The sequence below is a fragment of the Salmo salar genome, chromosome ssa11 (genome assembly GCF_905237065.1).
Source record: "Salmo salar chromosome ssa11, Ssal_v3.1, whole genome shotgun sequence".
In the NCBI taxonomy this organism is placed as follows: domain Eukaryota; kingdom Metazoa; phylum Chordata; class Actinopteri; order Salmoniformes; family Salmonidae; genus Salmo; species Salmo salar.
The window spans coordinates 21,849,999-21,868,842 of NC_059452.1; the positions used below are offsets into that span (position 1 = coordinate 21,849,999).

An 18,844-nucleotide genomic window follows, 5' to 3' on the forward strand; every position below is an offset into this window, starting at 1 on the left:
GAGGAATCCCTGAACATATTCCATTCTGTGCTAGCAAAACAGTCCTGTAACTTAGCATCTGCGTCATCTGACCACTGTGCCCTTATTGACCGAGTGAATGGTGTTCCTGCTTTAGATAATCCAGCAGCAAGATCCAGCAGAAATTGGGAGAGTTCAGTACAACAGTTGAAATAATTAGATTAGATAGATCTTCCTCGATGGTACTATTTGTTCTCTCCTGCTAAAGGAAACAAGGAGGAAAGATGATAATAGAGGGGCACAGGAAGGAAGTTATAGCCAGATAACACTGCCATAAATGGTAGAGGAAAAGTATTTGACACTGTTAGCAAAGTAAAGGCCATATCTAGTTCTGTTAACACATTATAGAGGAGAGATGAGAAGAGCTACTTGAGAGGTGGCTCTATAATGTGACCCCCCAACACAAAAGCAAGATTTATCTTTTCCTTTCTTGCTCTGGCATTCATGAGCTGACGATGACCCTGTTGGTTTAAAACAAGCAGATAATGACCCGAAAAAGCACTGTCCCAAAGCAATCTTCACCAAATGCTAGTCAGATTTGTGTAGCTCATTTTTTGAGGCGTTAAACCAGAGCTAGTGATACAAGAAACAAAATGCCACGTTATACAGGTTGATTTATGAATGTTGTATCATGCACGCATGCATCAAGTGCATACCAATACTGCCTCCAAAACACCAGTCATGGCTGTTGTTACATAAACTGCTCGCGAGGTATCGCTGCAGAGCAGTATTCCTGCGCTGACACATCCTGAGAAAATATTGGCATCATTCTGTGTGATGCTGATGACAGAGAATCCAAGAAGGATACAGGATATATTTGCGAATAAAACTGAATGCACAGCGTTTAAAGTGTCCAACATCAATCACATACGGATGAAATCTTGTTGTTTGGAGGTCGACAATGGGGTAATTATCTGTCTAGGGAATGTTAGCTAGCAAGTAGTCTAGCTAGCTAAGCTAACGACAGTTTTGCTAGCTAGCTAGCTAATATTTACAGTGATTTTAGTTTTTATAGTTAACAATGTTGATAACATTGCCGTTTAAAGTTGTGGCTGCCTGGCTAATGCAACTCTTCAAATGTTTTAAAACTCGGAACCTTCTTACGTGCTACCCTTTCGTTTCGTAGGTAACGTTAGCTAACTAGCTAATTGAGATCCTATTAAATTACTAGATAGAGGGCTACTGTGTATAAACTCTTGAAGTTCCAGTATGGAGTGATTATGGCAGCCATATTGGTCAGGGAGATATCCAAAACAGTCTAAATTGGATAAACGACAGTTGAGGCATACTCCTGATTTTAGTTATGCAGAAAAATAAAAGTAAGGCATGTGATATCAAAAATGATTTAATAGAATTGTCAACCTAAAATATTGTCATAGAATTATACGGGTTGTATACCAATTGTCTGTATACAACAAAGTCGTGGACTCAGTGGCTTCGACTCAAGTAACAAATTTGATGACTTAATAGAAAATAAAATGACTCGACTTTGGCCTGAGATTGATGAATTAAAATTATCTGGCCAGGTTTTCTAATGTTTTGTCACTCATTTTGTGGCACAAAGTATACGTGGATTGACTTCCACAAGTAGCCAGAGACAGAAGCTGCAGCGTCGCCCTTGCAAAATACCTGCAACAGATTGGCTAGTGAAACGCACACGCGGCACTCTGATTGGACTAGCAAACTGTCAATCATCACAGGTCGGATGAGCTAGCGAAGCGATTGATGATTTGCTGTGCAACTATACGATCGAGTGCAGCGCAAACGTCTAATTGTAGGAAGAGACGATTGTCATAATAAATAAATATGCAGCGCCAAAAAAAAATTGGTGATCAAGAATATTAACGGTTTACTTTGTAAACTTACCAGCAATGGGGCAACACTTATTATCATAGGCCTACTGGTGTTTTGGTATGTAACAATTGCTTGAAATTGGTAATTTACTTATGAAGCTGGCATTGGGAATTTGTTGTTAAAATGTATTATTACTGTGGCGAAGACGCACCATAGCCTCCTGCGCGGATTTTCACTTGTTGCTCTCCAAACTCCTGCTAGTGAAGAGCGCTTTTTTACCGGGTGGGTATAATTCTTGGAAAGTTCCAACAGGAATCTGTTCCAACAACTTCGTAAATAACAAGGTTGCCAACAAACAACGCATACAAAGTTGTATAGCGGCAGAATATGATTTTGTATTTATTTTATTTTATTTCACCTTTATTTAACCAGGTAGGCAAGTTGAGAACAAGTTCTCATTTACAATTGCGACCTGGCCAAGATAAAGCAAAGCAGTTCGACAACATACAACAACACAGAGTTACACATGGAGTAAAACAAATATACAGTCAATAATACAGTAGAAAAATAAGTCTATGTACGATGTGAGCAAATGAGGTGAGATAAGGGAGGTAAAGGCAAAGAAGTCCATGGTGGCAAAGTAAATACAATATAGCAAGTAAAACACTGGAATGGTAGATTTGTAGTAGAAGAAAGTGCAAAGTAGAAATAGAGATAATGGGGTGCAAAGGAGCAAAATAAAATAAATAAATACAGTAGGGGAAGAGGTAGTTGTTTGGACTAAATTATAGATGGGCTATGTACAGGTGCAGTGATCTGTGAGCTGCTCTGACAGCTTGTGCTTAAAGCTAGTGAGGGAGATAAGTGTTTCCAGTTTCAGAGATTTTTGTAGTTCGTTCCAGTCATTGGCAGCAGAGAACTGGAAAGAGAGACGGCCAAAGGAGGAATTGTTTTGGGTGTGACCAGAGAGATATACCTGCTGGAGCGCGTGCTACAGGTAGGTGCTGCTATGGTGACCGGTGAGCGGAGATAAGGGGGGACTTTACCTAGCAGGGTCTTGTAGATGACCTGGAGCCAGTGGGTTTGGCGACGATTATGAAGCGAAGGCCAGCCAAAGATACCGGGTAGGGAGTGGGCTATTTCATTAAGTTTTTCACTCACCACGTTTTATTCTGAAAAATGTCTGTCCACACTCTGGTAGCCTATGGACAAACATTAAGAATAAGTTACATGGTGAGTTGATGCCTATTCGGAAGCTAGGTGAATTGATCATGTTACTTTGTATGCGTTTGTTGGCAACCTTGTACTTTACAAAGTTTTTGTTACAGATTCCTGTTGGAACGTTCCACAAATTATACCCACCCCCATTTTCCTGTTGTTTAAACGTTTGCTGTTGCTTTCACGCGTTGAAATGCATTGGCCCTATGAGGTAAATCTATATTCCATCGAATACTAAAATAATTGCTAAAGTTTCATAATTCTATCCCCATACCGTTTATTGCAACACGTAGACATGTCTGTTTCTGGTTTGATGAACATACGATCGATACCATTTCATTTAGCCAACCATTAGTTACTCTGCTGTGAGTTGGCGCGATGTGTATAGTGCACATGAACGTTCGTAAGACTCATGAGGTTGAAGTTCTGTTTATTTAATTAAATGTATGGTTTCCTTTGTTCATATTCCCTGGGTTATGTCGGAGTTCTGTGTGTCTGTGTCATATGTCTCTGTCATGTTTGTTGTGCGTGAACAAATGATTGTTCCATGAATGCATGGTGTTGAAATATAATGAATAATCATTAAGTCTGATTTAAGACGGATGTGGAAATGTCCTTTTACATTTTAGAACCAGTTTATTGGTTGTAATTGCTAATTGTATGGTCTTGGGTGCCAAGTGCTTATATAATGTAGGTCTTCCTGTTAGATTCGATTTGCTTTCTCAGGGGGAGGCTGTACAGTCTGGCCCTCTACCTGTGTCTGTTCAGAGTGTATCAGGCTTAACCTGCCCTGAGGCTATTTCTTTTGGGTTATTGCCGGTGTATATTAGGTAAATCTATTTGTATATTTTGTATGATATGGCGCTTTCACCATTGGATCACCAAGACATGTAAATAGGTCTACACTCTGAGCGTCTTCTGCTGATGTCACGCCCTTATGACTGCTGCAAGGTCCCTATTTTACAATTACATCATCAAGAATGTGCTGTAGACAAAATAGTCAAAAGGTATGTTTTGTAGACTCAATAAATAAACAAAGATTTGTAGTTGAACAAGGCGTTGCGTCTATAGTTTTATTTTTTTTAACTTGAGACTTGACTTGCTCTTAGAATGCACGACTTGGACTTGACTCGAGTCTTGACCCGTTCTACTTGGGACTCGAGGCTCATCTTGTGACTTGACACTTGCTTGTGACTCGAATAATAGTGACTTGGTCCCACCTCTGATAAAATACCTTCTAAAATGCATGTAAAATCATAAAATAGTGTTTGTGGACATGTTTAGGCTTTAAGTCAAAGCAAAAACGGTGACAACCCCCTAAACTATTACTTTTAATGGGGGTCTTGCTTGTTTTCAGACAGTGCGGTCGCTCATCTGAGCTGATCCTGCAGCTCTGATGACTGTGCTACGGTTATGTGTCTGTTGTCATAATGCAAATGACGTGTCAATATCTGATCCCTACAAGACATCATAACATGGCATATCAACCATGCCTGAGTACCAATCCTCTGTACCCATGTCCTCATGCTTATGGTAGTTCACCTTCATCTATAAAACAGGGAAGATCAACACTCACAGTATCAAATACCAAAGCAATAAATGGCAATACAGCCTTATTGACTGGATAGAAAATAACCACTTTGTCCTTGAGGGAGTGTCAAGTGAGAGCGACCCGTTGTCTAGTCCATGTGTCTCTCGTCCTCCTGGTTCATGACTGTTTGCCCATGTGTTGTCTTCCACAGATGTAGCCGGTGAGATGGAATATCATGAGAGACCTGCTTCTTTTCGCCAAGCCCGCCTCAACCCCTTTGACCGGGGGGAGGAGGAGGAGGGCGGCCCCCCAGGGGGTAAAATCCCCCCTCAAGATGGTGAGTTTGACTGGTGGGTTGGGTAGTAGCCTAGTTCATTGATGGGTCCCAGTATACATGTGAAATGAATTAACACCAGTGCTGAATGTGATTGCCATGTGATGAGAAGAGAATGCAGAGGCAGATTCTGTGTGTCTTACTCATCTCAGCAAAGGCCTGGAGAATGGATGGGCTGATGACACTGCAGCAGTATTGCAGTAGCCTGGTGTGAAGTCAGTTCATGTTGTCTGTGCAGCCAGGCTGCATCTGCAAGATTAAAGCTGCAACCGGTACCAGAGCAAGCTTTGTCTGCAGAATTATAGTCTGCAAGAGATGGAACAATCTATACATTTTGAAATGATGTGACTGACTGTACAGCTGAACAACAGCATAGACTGAAAGAGGAAGAAGGCTGCTGTTTTTTCACATCTCTGTTGCTTAATATCTGATTTAGTACCACTCTTGCAACAGCGCCCTAACCATTATGAGCTCATCAACAACACCAACTGACCCTGGATCTGTAGTTGTGGGCCAAAAGTAATGAGAGGAACTGAGACAGGAGCATTAGGTAGTACTGTGGTTCAGAACGATTCCTGTAATCATATGCCTACACTTAGCTCAGTTCACTAGAACACTGTCTAGGCTTCAGCTGCATCTGTCTGCCTCTCCAGCTCTCTCTGGCAGCCAGCGACTCAGGATATCTTGTCTCTCACTACCATGATGCCATCTGAGGTGTATGCAGGTACAAACAATGTGCAGGCCTAGATAGGGAGATTAGCTATGGGTTTACTTGATACAGGCTAATTTGAGACCACTACCTGCTGAATGTTGTTTGTTTGTTTAATGATATGTTCTTTCTTTAGGTCTATCTGATGAACTAGTCAGTTGTTAGACATCCAAAATGCTTCTTGCCGGGGGTAGACATCTGTTTGTGGTCCAGGCTAACTGTTGATGTAATTGCAAAGTCATGTAGCATCTCTGTATTTTCAGAATTATGTTATGATAGGAGGGGAATCTTGTCCCTCTGGATCTTTAGCCCTAATAGATCTGTTTCTTACTGTGTTGAGGCGTCTGTTACAGCCAAAAGTAAACGCTTTGGGAAGCACATTTTTATCAGGAAGTGGTCTTTGGCGATGTAGAAGCTTAGAGCTTCAAAGAGGTTAGCCCTCATGCAATATCTGGTACTCTGTACCCTGACACAAAACCACACAAAATGGCTTAAAGCCTCTCTCAGGTTCCTCAAAGGCTTTCAATATTTGATCAGTTTACATGCCCCCAGGCCTACCAGCACTCCCTTTGATTTAATGACTGAAGAGCTGAACTGTGTATGTTCTGGTGCTGAAGTTGGGAGCCAAGCTAAACCAAGAAGAACTTTCTTTATCAGATTGTCAGAATGCTTTGATCTGTGTGATTAGTCTGGTAATACAGAATCCCACGTTTGAGTTGGTGTCAGAAAATAAAGCTTCTATCTGGCATGACTTGCCTTTGTACTATAATTCTAAGTTCTTTGTTGTCAAACCCTTTAATGAAGTAGCATAAACGTGTCCCAAATAATTTTACGTAGAAGAATAAGATTATTGCAAATCAGGGACGATAGCCTTTGTTAAATCCAATAGGTGAGGTGGAAACTCTGGGAGCGTAAGCTGATGTCTGGCCCACATCCAGGCCCACATCCGACTGTTAGGTTAGTCATATCTGCCTGTTAATCTTGAGGCTGTATAGCCTTAAGTCTGTTACCTAGCAACCTTTAGCACTTCAAAGGCAGTAGTCCTTCCCTGTTTCCCTCTGGTTTTAAACAGAGCACGTATTTATATAAAAACAGTATCTTCTGACTGCTTTATCCACTGAGTGAAACTCCTTTTAGACAAATGTCGTGTGTGTGTGTGTGTGTGTGTGTGTGTGTGTGTGTGTGTGTGTGTGTGTGTGTGTGTGTGTGTGTGTGTGTGTGTGTGTGTGTGTGTGTGTGTGTGTGTGTGTGTGTGCGAGAGGGAGAACAATGCTTACAGTACTTCTTGTCTGTCTTTCCTCAGAGCTGAGACCTGAGCTCTTCTCCTCTGAGAGCCGAAGCCAGAGTTTGGTCCGAGCCATGGACCTGGGACTGGCAGAGGACCACTTCTCTCGACCTGTCGTAAGGACAATCCTTATACGGCCATTTTGGATGTTGGTGAACCACTGACCAGTCAGTGTGGTTGCATGAAAAGTATTTCTTAGTGAAAACACGACTGTGATGGATACACTTGTCTATGTGCAGTTTAAATGGCAATCAGTATGTGTTAATGTGAGATTTGGTGCCGTGTCTGCCCATGCATGGACTTATGTGTGTTTGTGTGTTTCTACTGTATGTCCTTGTGCAGGACTCGTTTGTAGCATTGGACATTGAGCAGCTGAAGATGGCCATAGAGGAGTGTAAGAGATTAATCCTGGAGCTGCCTGAGCATTCAGAGAGACAGAAGGACACTGTGGTCAAACTCATCCACCTACGGCTCAAACTACAGGAGCTCAAGGTAAGACCAGGGGAGGCTGGAGGGATGTATTGAACTACCCAGAGGCCATGAGTTAAGGGGGTAAGAAATTAGTAATGGGAGGTAGATGGCAAGAAGGTAGTCGTATCTACGTAGACGAGTCGACCAACTTAAAAAAAACAAGTAAAAAATGTTTTCAGAGCACTTACTTGTGAACTGTGTATGCATGAAAGCCATTCACAAATCATTCACTACCTCTTGAAATGTCAATACAATATTAGTGTGTAACATACAGTGCCTTCAGAAAGTGGTCACACCCCTTGACTTTTTCCACATTTTGTTGTTTTACAGCCTAAATTTTACATTTATTAAATTGAGATGTTGGGTCACTGGCCTACACCCAATACCCAATAATGTCAAAGTGGAATTATGTTTTTGAAAAGCTGAAATAATGAAAAGCTGAAATGTCTTGAGTCAATAACTATGCAACCCCTTTGTGATGGCAAGCCTAAATAAGTTCAGGAGTAAACATTTGCTTAACAAGTCACAAAAGTTGCATGGAATCAATAATGGTGTGCAATAATCGTGTTTAACATAACTGTTTTAAATGACTACCTTATCACTGTACCCCACACTCACAATTAACTGTAAGGTCCCTCAGTCGAGCAATGAATTTCAAACACAGATTCAACCACAAAGACCAGGGAGGTTTTCCAATGCCTTGCAAAGAAGGGCACCTATTGGTAGTTGAGTAAAAAAACCAGACATTGAAATATCTCTTTGAGCGCATGGTAAACGTATTAATTACACTTTGGATGGCATATCAATACGCTCAGTCACTACAATGATACAGGCGCCCTTCCTAACTCAGTTGCCGGAGAGGAAGGAGACCGCTCAGGGATTTCACCATGAGGCCAATGGTGACTTTAAAACAGTTACAGAGTTTAAAGGCTTTGATAGGAGTAAACTGAAGATGGATCATCAACATTGTAGCTACTCTACAATACGAACCTTAATGCCAGATTAAAAAGAAGGATGCCTGTACGGAATAAGAATATTCCAAAACATGCATCCTGTTTGCAACAAGGCACTAAAGTAAAACTGTAAAAAATGTGGCTAAGAAATTAACTTCATGTCCTGAATACAAAGTGTTATGTTTGGGGCAAACACAACACGTCACTGAATACCACTCTACATATTTCAAGCATGGTGGTGGCTGCATCATGTTATGGGTATGCTTGTCATCGGCAAGGACTAGTGAGTTCTTTTTAGCATAAAAATAAATGGTATAGAGCTAAGCACAGGCTAAATCCTAGAGGAAAACCTGGTTCAGTCTGCTTTCCAACAGACTCTGGGAGACAAATTCACCTTTCAGCAGGACAATAACCTAACACACAAGGCTAAATATACACTGGAGTTGCTTACCAAGATGACGTTGAATGTTCCTGAGTGGCCTAGTTAGTTTTTACTTAAATCAACTTGAAAATCTATGGCAAGACTTGAAAATGGCTGTCTAGCCATGATCAACAACCAACTTTATAGAGCTTGAAGAATTTTAAAAAGATGGAACAATCCAGGTTGCAAAGTGCTTAGACTTACCCGAAAAGACTCAGCTGTAATCACTGCAAAAGGTGATTCTAACATGTATTGACTCGGGGGTCTGAATACTTATGTAAATGAGATGTTTCTGTATTTTGTTTTCAAAATATTTGCAAAACTTTGTAAAACATGTTTTCACTTTGTCATTATGGGGTATTGTCTTTAGATGGGTGAGAGAGGAGAAATCAATTTAAAGAATTTTTCATTCAGGCTGTAACAACAAAATGTGGAATAAGACAAGGGGTATGAATACCTTCTGAAGGCACTGTAAGTCTAGTTTTGCTCTTCGTGTCCATGTTTCCTCATTTTATGTCAGACTCTCTCTGTGTTTGTCACATCTAACTTAAAAAAAGAACATGTGAAACCACCCCTTTATATCTCATGCAGTGTCTGGATTCTGATGGGATTGCCTGAATTGTTTTAAATATGGGTTGTTTTGGTGTCATTCACACACTGAGAATGAGGGGTTGAAAGTGCTGCAGTGAACTCGTCCAGTTGATTAACAGAGACTGTAGTGTAGGCCTCTGACACAATGCTGTGCTCTTGTGCTGCGTTCTGATTGGCTCTGCTCCTTGTCACTCAACAGGACCCTGAAGAGGATGAGCCAAACCTGAGGGTGCTATTGGAGCATCGTTTCTCCAAGGAGAAGAGCAAGAGTGTGAAACAGACGTGTGACAAGTGCAGCACTATCATCTGGGGCCTCATCCAGACCTGGTACACCTGCGCAGGTAGGAGTGCATTAAAACTAAGCCAAAATGTTCTCAGTGGTAAAACCTCATGGACACTGAACTGTTACAGCTGTATGGTTGAACTTGGGTAAACATATAAAAGAGAGAGCATTGCTAAGCAACCAAAACTGAATGGCGTTCAGTTGCTAGGCAACACTGCCCTCCTGAGGCCTTCTATTGGTCAACGGTGGCCCTGATGAATTAATTGAGTTGGAGAGAGAAATTGAATGAATTGGTGTACTGTATGGCCAACTTTCTCTCAAATCTTAAGTCATATATTGAATTTTAAAACAGTAGTAGCTGTTGACTAATCTCTGTCCCCCTGTTCCTCTCGCAGGTTGTTACTACCGTTGCCATAGCAAGTGCTTGAACCTCATCAACAAGCCCTGTGTGAGGTCAAAGGTCAGCCACCAGTCAGAGTACGAGCTCAGCATCTGCCCAGAGATCGGGCTGGACCGGCAGGACTACCGCTGTGCCGAGTGCCGCACACCTGTGTCACTAAGTGAGTGTTCAGCCTTTATGAGATCGACTTGATAGCCAATTAGCAGTCAGCACAAATTGAAATATATGGGCATGAAGTCTATGGACCCTTGTTGTATTAATAACAGAGTTATAAAAGCAATGCCTAACCTCTGGGTCAATGGCCTGTAGGGCTGTGTGGACATTCTTCTCCTCTCACAGACTGTGACTAAACCTACTGTACTGTACAAGATAAACCTGGAGCCCAATAAGTCTTAGTGTTCCTCTGTGGGGATCTGAAGAGATTTAGCTAGAGCACTTAGTCATTCTCAGCTATGTTGAGTTGTAGTATCTCATTAAGAGTTTAATTATGTTGCGGTTAGGAAAATATTTGTTTTGTAATGTGTTGTGACAGTGTTAGTTGCATGATCAGTGAGTTGTGTGTGACTGTGAGAGTTGTCTCTGAGACAGTTACGTCAGTGAGAGTTGTGTGGCGTTATAATCGCTCACGGAGCCCCATGCTGCACTGTATTGTGTTGTCCTGTAGGGGGCGTACCCAGCGAGGCCAGGCAGTGTGACTACACGGGCCAGTACTACTGTAGCACCTGCCACTGGAATGACACCGCTGTCATCCCTGCACGCGTCATCCACAACTGGGAGTTTGAGCCACGCAAGGTACCAAAGAGAGATGCTAATGGAACACTGTTTTTCCTTATCAATATAGAATTTTACCCAACCAGGAACTTCAACAAACTCTACATTATATTACATGATGTTTACCCAACCAGGAACTTCAACAAACTCTACATTATATTACATGATGTTTACCCAACCAGGAACTTCAACAAACTCTACATTATATTACATGATGTTTACCCAACTAGGAACTTCAACAAACTCTACATTATATTACATGATGTTTACCCAACCAGGAACTTCAACAAACTCTACATTATATTACATGATGTTTACCCAACTAGGAACTTCAACAAACTCTACATTATATTACATGATGTTTACACAACTAGGAACTTCAACAAACTCTACATTATATTACATTATGAGCAGCTGGTAAGAGAATGCACCGCTGTTTCCTTTGGTGACTGTGTAATGGATAAAGATCACTGAAGAAGCAGGCCTGAAGCCAGGAATAATAATGATCCTATGATGTTGAGAGCATAGAACCCTATTATAGTGTATCACATGGAGACAGAACACATTAAAACACTGTTGTGTTTTCTTAGCGTCTGTGTTTGACTATTTGCATTCTGTGCAGTTCTATCTAACGGTGTGTCCCCTGCTCTCTGGTCAGGTATGTCGTTCCTCCATGCGTTACCTGGCCCTGATGATTCCTCGGCCTGTATTGAAACTGAGGGAGGTCAACCCACTGCTCTTCAACTTTGTGGAGGAACTAGTGGAGATCAGGGTAGGTGACATATCAGCAACAGGGACTCTTTTTGTGCCATAAATTCATTAAAATGTGTTTTTGTCTTTTTGTACAGTTTTTGGTTTGCCCTCTATTTCCACTCCATATAAACTGGGATGAAGTCTGGGTTTGCTATAGAACTTGTTTTGGGAGCTCTTCCTTGTCTGTACTATCAAACAGTAGACCAGGCTTTTGTTTTCAGGAGATTCTCACCAGTCAGCAGTTCTATTTGTGCCAGTGTGTTTTGTGGTGAGGGTTAGAATACTGAGGCAGACAGACAGCTGTTTCTGTCATTGGGGAGATTGGAGGGCCAGAGAAGGAAAAACACTTGCTTATGGTATATAATAAAAATAGTTCCATGAAATTAGAAGTATGGGATGGGGGGCACATTCAAAAGCGATTTCCCAAAGAACATGTTGTGTCTGACATTGGCCCATGGAATCAAGGTGTGACTGATGGCTTGTGTGTGAATGTGTTCCTCCCTGCAGAAGCTCCGTCAGGACATCCTACTGATGAAGCCCTACTTCATCACCTGTAAGGAGGCCATGGAGGCACGGCTGCTACTGCAGGTCAGCAACATCCCCGCAATATCAACACATCATCACAACACCCCGACATCATCCCAACACCCCCACGACATCTTCACCACAGCCATAATATCACATAAATATCACATTCCAAAATCAGTATAAAGGATATTGCATTTGCGTCCAGTGCCTTGCATAAGGTTCTTGCAGCAGTATTTATTGTTAAACAACCCAGAGGAACCAATTTTTGCTGAGGTCATGGCTGATAGTATGTGCTGCAACAGCGCCACCCTCTGGCCTTTTATTAATAACATACTGATATAAGAATCAAATCAAGTTTAAATTATCACATGCTTCGTAAACAACAGATGTAGACTAAGTAAAATGCTTACTTACGGGCCCTTCCCAACAATGCAGAATACAATAAAGAAGAAGAAAGAAAAAAAATATATATATATATATAAGGGAACACTTAAACAACACAATGTAACTCCAAGTCAATCACACTTCTGTGAAATCAAACTGTCCACTTAGGAAGCAACACTGATTGACAATAAATTTCACATGCTGTTGTGCAAATGGAATAGACAACAGGTGGAAATTATAGGCAATTAGCAAGACACCCCCAATAAAGGACTGGTTCTGCAGGTGGGGACCACAGACCACTTCTCAGTTCCTATGCTTCCTGGCTGATGTTTTGGTCACTTTTGAATGCTGGCGGTGCTTTCACTCTAGTGGTAGCATGAGACGGAGTCTACAACCCACACAAGTGGCTCAGGTAGTGCAGCTCATCCAGGATGGCACATCAATGCAAGCTGTGGCAAGAAGGTTTGCTGTGTCTGTCAGCGTAGTGTCCAGAGCATGGAGGCGCTACCAGGAGACAGGCCAGTACATCAGGAGACGTGGAGGAGGCCGTAGGAGGGCAACAACCCAGCAGCAGGACCGCTACCTCTGCCTTTGTGCAAGGAGGAGCAGGAGAAGCACTGCCAGAGCCCTGCAAAATGACCTCCAGCAGGCCACAAATGTGCATATGTCTGCTCAAACGGTCAGAAACTGACTCCATGAGGGTGGTATGAGGGCCTGACGTCCACAGGTGGGGGTTGTGCTTACAGCCCAACACCGTGCAGGACGTTTGGCATTTGCCAGAGAACACCAAGATTGGCAAATTCGCCACTGGCGCCCTGTGCTCTTCACAGATGAAAGCAGGTTCACACTGAGCATGTGACAGACGTGACAGAGTCTGGAGACGCCGTGGAGAACGTTCTGCTGCCTGCAACATCCTCCAGCATGACCGGTTTGGCGGTGGGTCAGTCATGGTGTGGGGTGGCATTTCTTTGGGGGGCCGCACAGCCCTCAATGTGCTCGCCAGAGGTAGCCTGACTGCCATTAGGTACCGAGATGAGATCCTCAGACCCCTTGTGAGACCATATGCTGGTGCGGTTGGCCCTGGGTTCCTCCTAATGCAAGACAATGCTAGACCTCATGTGGCTGGAGTGTGTCAGCAGTTCCTGCAAGAGGAAGGCATTGATGCTATGGACTGGCCCGCCCGTTCCCCAGACCTGAATCCAATTGAGCACATCTGGGACATCATGTCTCGCTCCATCCACCAATGCCACGTTTCACCACAGACTGTCCAGGAGTTGGCGGATGCTTTAGTCCAGGTCTGGGAGGAGATCCCTCAGGAGACCATCCGCCACCTCATCAGGAGCACGCCCAGGCGTTGTAGGGAGGTCATACAGGCACGTGGAGGCCACACACACTACTGAGCCTCATTTTGACTTGTTTTAAGGACATTACATCAAAGTTGGATCAGCCTGTAGTGTGGTTTTCCACTTTAATTTTGAGTGTGACTCCAAATCCAGACCTCCATGGGTTGATAAATTGGATTTCCATTGATTATTTTTGTGTGATTTTGTTGTCAGCACATTCAACTATGTAAAGAAAAAAGTATTTAATAAGATTATTTCATTCATTCAGATCTAGGATGTGTTGTTTAAGTGTTCCCTTTATTTTTTTGAGCAGTGTGTGTGTATATATATATATACATGCATACATACATACATACATACACACACACACACACACACACACACACACACAACCGGTCAAACGTTTTAGAACACCTACTCATTCAAAGGTTTTTCTTTATTTTTACTATTTTCCACATTGTAGAATAATAGTGAAGACATCAAAACTATGAAATAGTACATATGGAATCATGTAGTAATCAAAGTGTTATATAAAATATATTTATTTGTTTTTGAGATTGTTCAAATAGCCACCCTTTTCCTTGATGACAACTTTGCACACTCTTGGTATTCTCTCAACCAGATTCACCTGGAATGCTTAACTAACGGTCTTGAAGGAGTTCCCACATATGCTGAGCATTTGTTGGCTGCTTTTCCTTCACTCTGCGGTCTGACTCGTCCCAAACCAGCTCAATTTGGTTGAGGTCGGGGGGGATTGTGGAGGCCAGGTCATCTGATGCAGCACTCCATCACTCTAATTATTGGTAAAATAGTCCTTACACAGCCTGGATTGGTCATTGTCTTGTTGAATTGGTCATTGTCTTGTTGAAAAACAAATGATCGTCTCACTAAGCCCGAACCAGATGGAATGGCGTATCGCTGCAGAATGCTGTGGTAGCCATGCTGGTTAAGTGTGCCTTGAATTCTAAATAAATCACAGACCGTGTCACCAGCAAAGCACCTCCTCCTACTCCATGCTTTACGTTGGGAAATGCACATGCGGAGATCATCCGTTCACCCACACCACGTCTTACAAAGACACGGCGGTTGGGACCAATAATCTCCAATTTGGACTCATCAGACCAAAGGACACATTTTTACCGGTCTAATGTCCATTGCTCGTTTTTCTTGGCCCAAGCAAGTCTCTTCTTCTTTTTGGTGTCCTTTAGTAGTGGTTTCTTTGTAGAAATTCGACCATGATGGTCTGATTCACGCAGTCTCCTCTGAACAGATGATGTTTATGTGTCCGTTACTTGAACTCTGTGAAGTATTTATTTGGGCTGCAATATGAGATGCAGTTAACTCTAATGAACTTATCCTCTGCAGCAGAGGTAACTCTGGGTCTTCCTTTCCTGTTGTGGTCCTCATGAGAGCCAGTTTCATCATAGCGCTTGATGGTTTTTGCGACTGCACTTGAAGAAACTTTCAAAGTTCTTGAAATGTTCTGTATTGACTGCACTTCATGTCTTAAAGTAATGATGAACTGTCATTTCTCTTTGCTTATTTGAGCTGTTTTGAGCTGTTTTTCTGTATACCACCCCTACCTTGTTCACAACAAAACTGATTGGCTCAAGCGCATTAAGAAGGAAATAAATTCCACAAATTAACTTTTAAGAAGGCACACCTGTTAATTGAAATGCATTCCAGATGACTACCTCATGAAGCTGGTTGAGTGAATGCCAAGAATGTGCAAAGCTGTCATCAAGGCAAAGGGTGGCTATTTGAAGAATCTCAAATATAAAATATATTTGGATTTGTTTAACACTTTTTTTGGGGTTACTACATGATTCCATATGTGTTATTTCATAGTTTTGATGTCTTCACTATTATTCTACAATGTAGAAAATATAATAAATTAAGAAAAACCCTTGAATGAGTAAGTGTGTCCAAACTTTTGACCGGTAATGTACATGTTTATAATCATAATAGAAAAAAGCTATTAACACAAGGAATAAGTACACGATGAGCAATGATAGCTTGGCTATAAATACTGAACAAAAACATAAACGCAACATGTAAAGTGTTGGTCCCATGTTTCATGAGCTGAAATAAAAGATTCCAGAAATTGTCCATGTGCACAAAAAGCGTATATTTCTCTCAAATGCTTTGCACAAATGTGTTAGTGAGTATTTCTCTTTTGCCAAGTTAATCCATCCACCTGACCGGTGTGGCATTATCAAGAAGCTGATTATTACACAGGTGCATGTTCATTTAATTGTTTATGGTTCATTGAGCAAGAATGGGAAACAGTGTTTAAACCCTTTACAATGAAGATCTGTGAAGTTATTTGGATTTTTACAAATGATCTTTGAAAGACAGGGTCTTGAAAAAGGGACGTTTATTTTTTTTGCTGAGTTTAGGAAGAGGTAATGGTCTTGGTAATGCTAGACCACATATAAATGTCAATATGCAAGTTATGTGAGTTAATGGATGACCTCGACGTTACACAGCTACTGTACATTCTTACATGCATACAGTCGTATGTAGGCTTAGTTGTGAGCAGTTATGGTATATGAAACATACAGCACCAGAGGGGATTATTCTAGTTCATATGCAAATGTGAAAAAGTGTTAGAAAATATTGTCCCAGGTTAGGGTTTGTTTTTACAGTGAAAGGGGCTCAAATTTTAGGCATTGCTTTTAGTTATTACATTCTTTTAGTTAACATTCAGTTGGTTTAGAGTCAGTTAACCTAATTTAATGGATATGGAAATGTTTCAGTTCCCTCTGTCTCTCTATATATTTGAATCTCCCTTCCGCTCTCAGCTCCATGATCGCCAGCACTTTGTGGAGAACAATGACATGTACTCGCTGCAGGATTTGATTGACATCTCCAGTGGCAGACTCAGCTGCTCTCTCACAGAGATCCACACTACCTTTGCCAAGCACATCAAACTGGACTGTGACGTGAGTTGTATACAGTACTTGTCTGTCACAAAGGTGAGGAAGAACCCGAATCATTCTGGGGAGAAAACCAATGGAACAGAGCAGGCAGATGTTTTGCTGAAGCTGTAGAGACCTGTGATACTGACCTGTGCCCTGTCTTTTGCCTTCTCCAGCGGTGCCAAGCCAAAGGCTTTGTGTGTGAGCTGTGTAAGGAGGGAGACATCCTGTTCCCGTTTGACAGCCACACCTCAGTGTGCCACGACTGCTCTGCTGTCTTCCACAGGTCAGTCCCTTATCTGTGGACACCAGAGGAGGCTGATGGGAGGAGCTATAGGAAGATGAGCCCATTGTAATGAATGGAATAAATGGAACGGTATCAAACACATCATACATATGGAAACCACATGTTCGACTCTGTTGCATTTATTCCATTCCAGCCATTACATTGAGCCATTCCTCCTATAGCTCCTCCCACCAGCCTCCACTGGCAGACACGTTTATAAGACATATGTAGTGTTCATGTATAATATCAGTGATTGGTTGACACTTGGCTATTTCCTGTGTGCTGTTTCTCTTTAGGGACTGTTTCTATGACAATTCCACAACTTGCCCGAAATGTGCCCGGATGACCGAACGCAAGCACGACGATCCGCCGTATCCGAAAGACACGTAGCCCTGTCGATCTAACCCTGTCACTGTGACTGACCACCTGTGGGAGCGACCATGGCACTTTTTCTTATGTTGAGGACCATCAAGACATTTTTCTGACACAAACATGACTAGCTCTCTCTCTGTTGTTTTGTGGGGATGTTTTCAAGGTACTTTGTTCCAGTTCAGTGGACTACGGAAGATGGTAGCAGGATACTAGAGTTTTATATGATCTGGTAATGAAGTGTGATACTCTGAGACTGGCTGCATTGTATAGCCCACAGAAACACCCTGAGCACTAAGCCAATGTTGTACAGTATGTGTGTTACTGTGTGAGAATGGGCATCATGGGCATCATGCTGCAGGCATGAACTGCAATGTGGGTCACATAACTGTCTTTACCTCTTAACATTCTAATATCTTTAACTACCCTGAAGTAGGTGTTAAATTCCAATTATCTTAACAAATTAATTTAACAAAACTACCATTCACCTCCAGGCCTTAACTGACATCGATAACAAGAGCCAGGTATTTCTAATGAGGTTAGGTCGTAACTCTTCAAAACTGCTTCCCTATGGGCATGAGGTATTTCACCCCCTCCTGTTGTGAAACAATGTTACGTGATGGACAATGACACTAAAATTGGTTTTGATTATTTGTTTGAACACCACAAAATGATCTGCCTGAAACACTTGAGAAGAGAACATGTGGTTTGTATGTTATGTCTTAGGCAACTTTAATGCAGTAGCTTTTACAGTAGAATTATTGGGCAGTCATGTAAACAATGTCAAGAGGGTAAAGTCAAGGAGAGCTCATGATGTGCTGATTAACTATATCTTAAGGTGACATTGTGTGCTGGAATTCTAATTGAACACTGTGTGCATTTACCCATTGATCAAGTCATCAATTTAACAGTATTTTTGTGGGGTGTTTTGTAGCTTGCCTCAAAATATGGCACATTCTTTGAGCTGACGAATGATACTTCTGGACACATGAGCATGTAAATGTTTATGTTGACAAATTATTTGTTTTAAAATAATGAGTGTTTGGCTGTGTTATGTTTGTCTCTAGGTAATGATCTTGATAACATGCAAGTGTAATGTTCCATGTGTTAGTGAAAATCCAGATATAAACATGAATTCTAAGATCATGTGACGTTAAGCATGAATAGTGTATTAATAAATTCTGTTGTGAGGAGTGTTTTAGCTGACACTGGCAGCCTTTGCCAATGTAGCCCTCTGCTCCAGGCCTAATGCAAATATTACTATGTACCGTGGCCATACTAAATGTTGTTTTGAACAGTGTACCAACAGTAAACTGTTTAAAAAAACAAAAAAACAGCTGAGAGATTGTTTCTGTCTGATCATCGTGGAAAATGTGACCAGTGAATGAGGGGATTCAATTATCTGGCCCGGGTTACCATGGGGGCAGGAGTTTGGACAGGTGTGCGTTCGTTTCAGAACCGGACTGCCTCCCACCTCCGTG

The 18,844-nt window shown here is 41.9% G+C and overlaps 1 protein-coding gene across 4 annotated transcripts; it reads left to right on the forward strand.

Moving 5' to 3' along the window:
- The first annotated feature begins 788 nt into the window (after nt 1-788).
- Nucleotides 789-18,697, forward strand: defi8 (Differentially expressed in FDCP 8 homolog). 4 transcript variants are annotated; one of them, NM_001173570.1, is given in 12 exon segments: nt 789-924; nt 4,773-4,898; nt 6,908-7,005; nt 7,232-7,381; nt 9,525-9,666; nt 10,004-10,168; nt 10,673-10,800; nt 11,438-11,551; nt 12,040-12,120; nt 16,592-16,732; nt 16,885-16,994; nt 17,291-18,697. In NM_001173570.1, coding segments are annotated over 11 exon segments (1,335 nt in total). In that variant the 5' UTR covers nt 789-924; nt 4,773-4,786; the 3' UTR covers nt 17,385-18,697.
- Nucleotides 18,698-18,844: the final 147 nt, after the last annotated feature.

Bases quoted from the DNA above. Each gene is read 5' to 3' on its own strand.
- defi8 (XM_045688841.1), top strand. From the start codon at position 4,787: ATGGAATATCATGAGAGACCTGCTTCTTTTCGCCAAGCCCGCCTCAAC. The intron at 7,382-9,524 runs GTAAGACCAGGG...GTCACTCAACAG, and splicing joins TCAAACTACAGGAGCTCAAG to GACCCTGAAGAGGATGAGCC. The intron at 9,667-10,003 runs GTAGGAGTGCAT...TTCCTCTCGCAG, and splicing joins GACCTGGTACACCTGCGCAG to GTTGTTACTACCGTTGCCAT.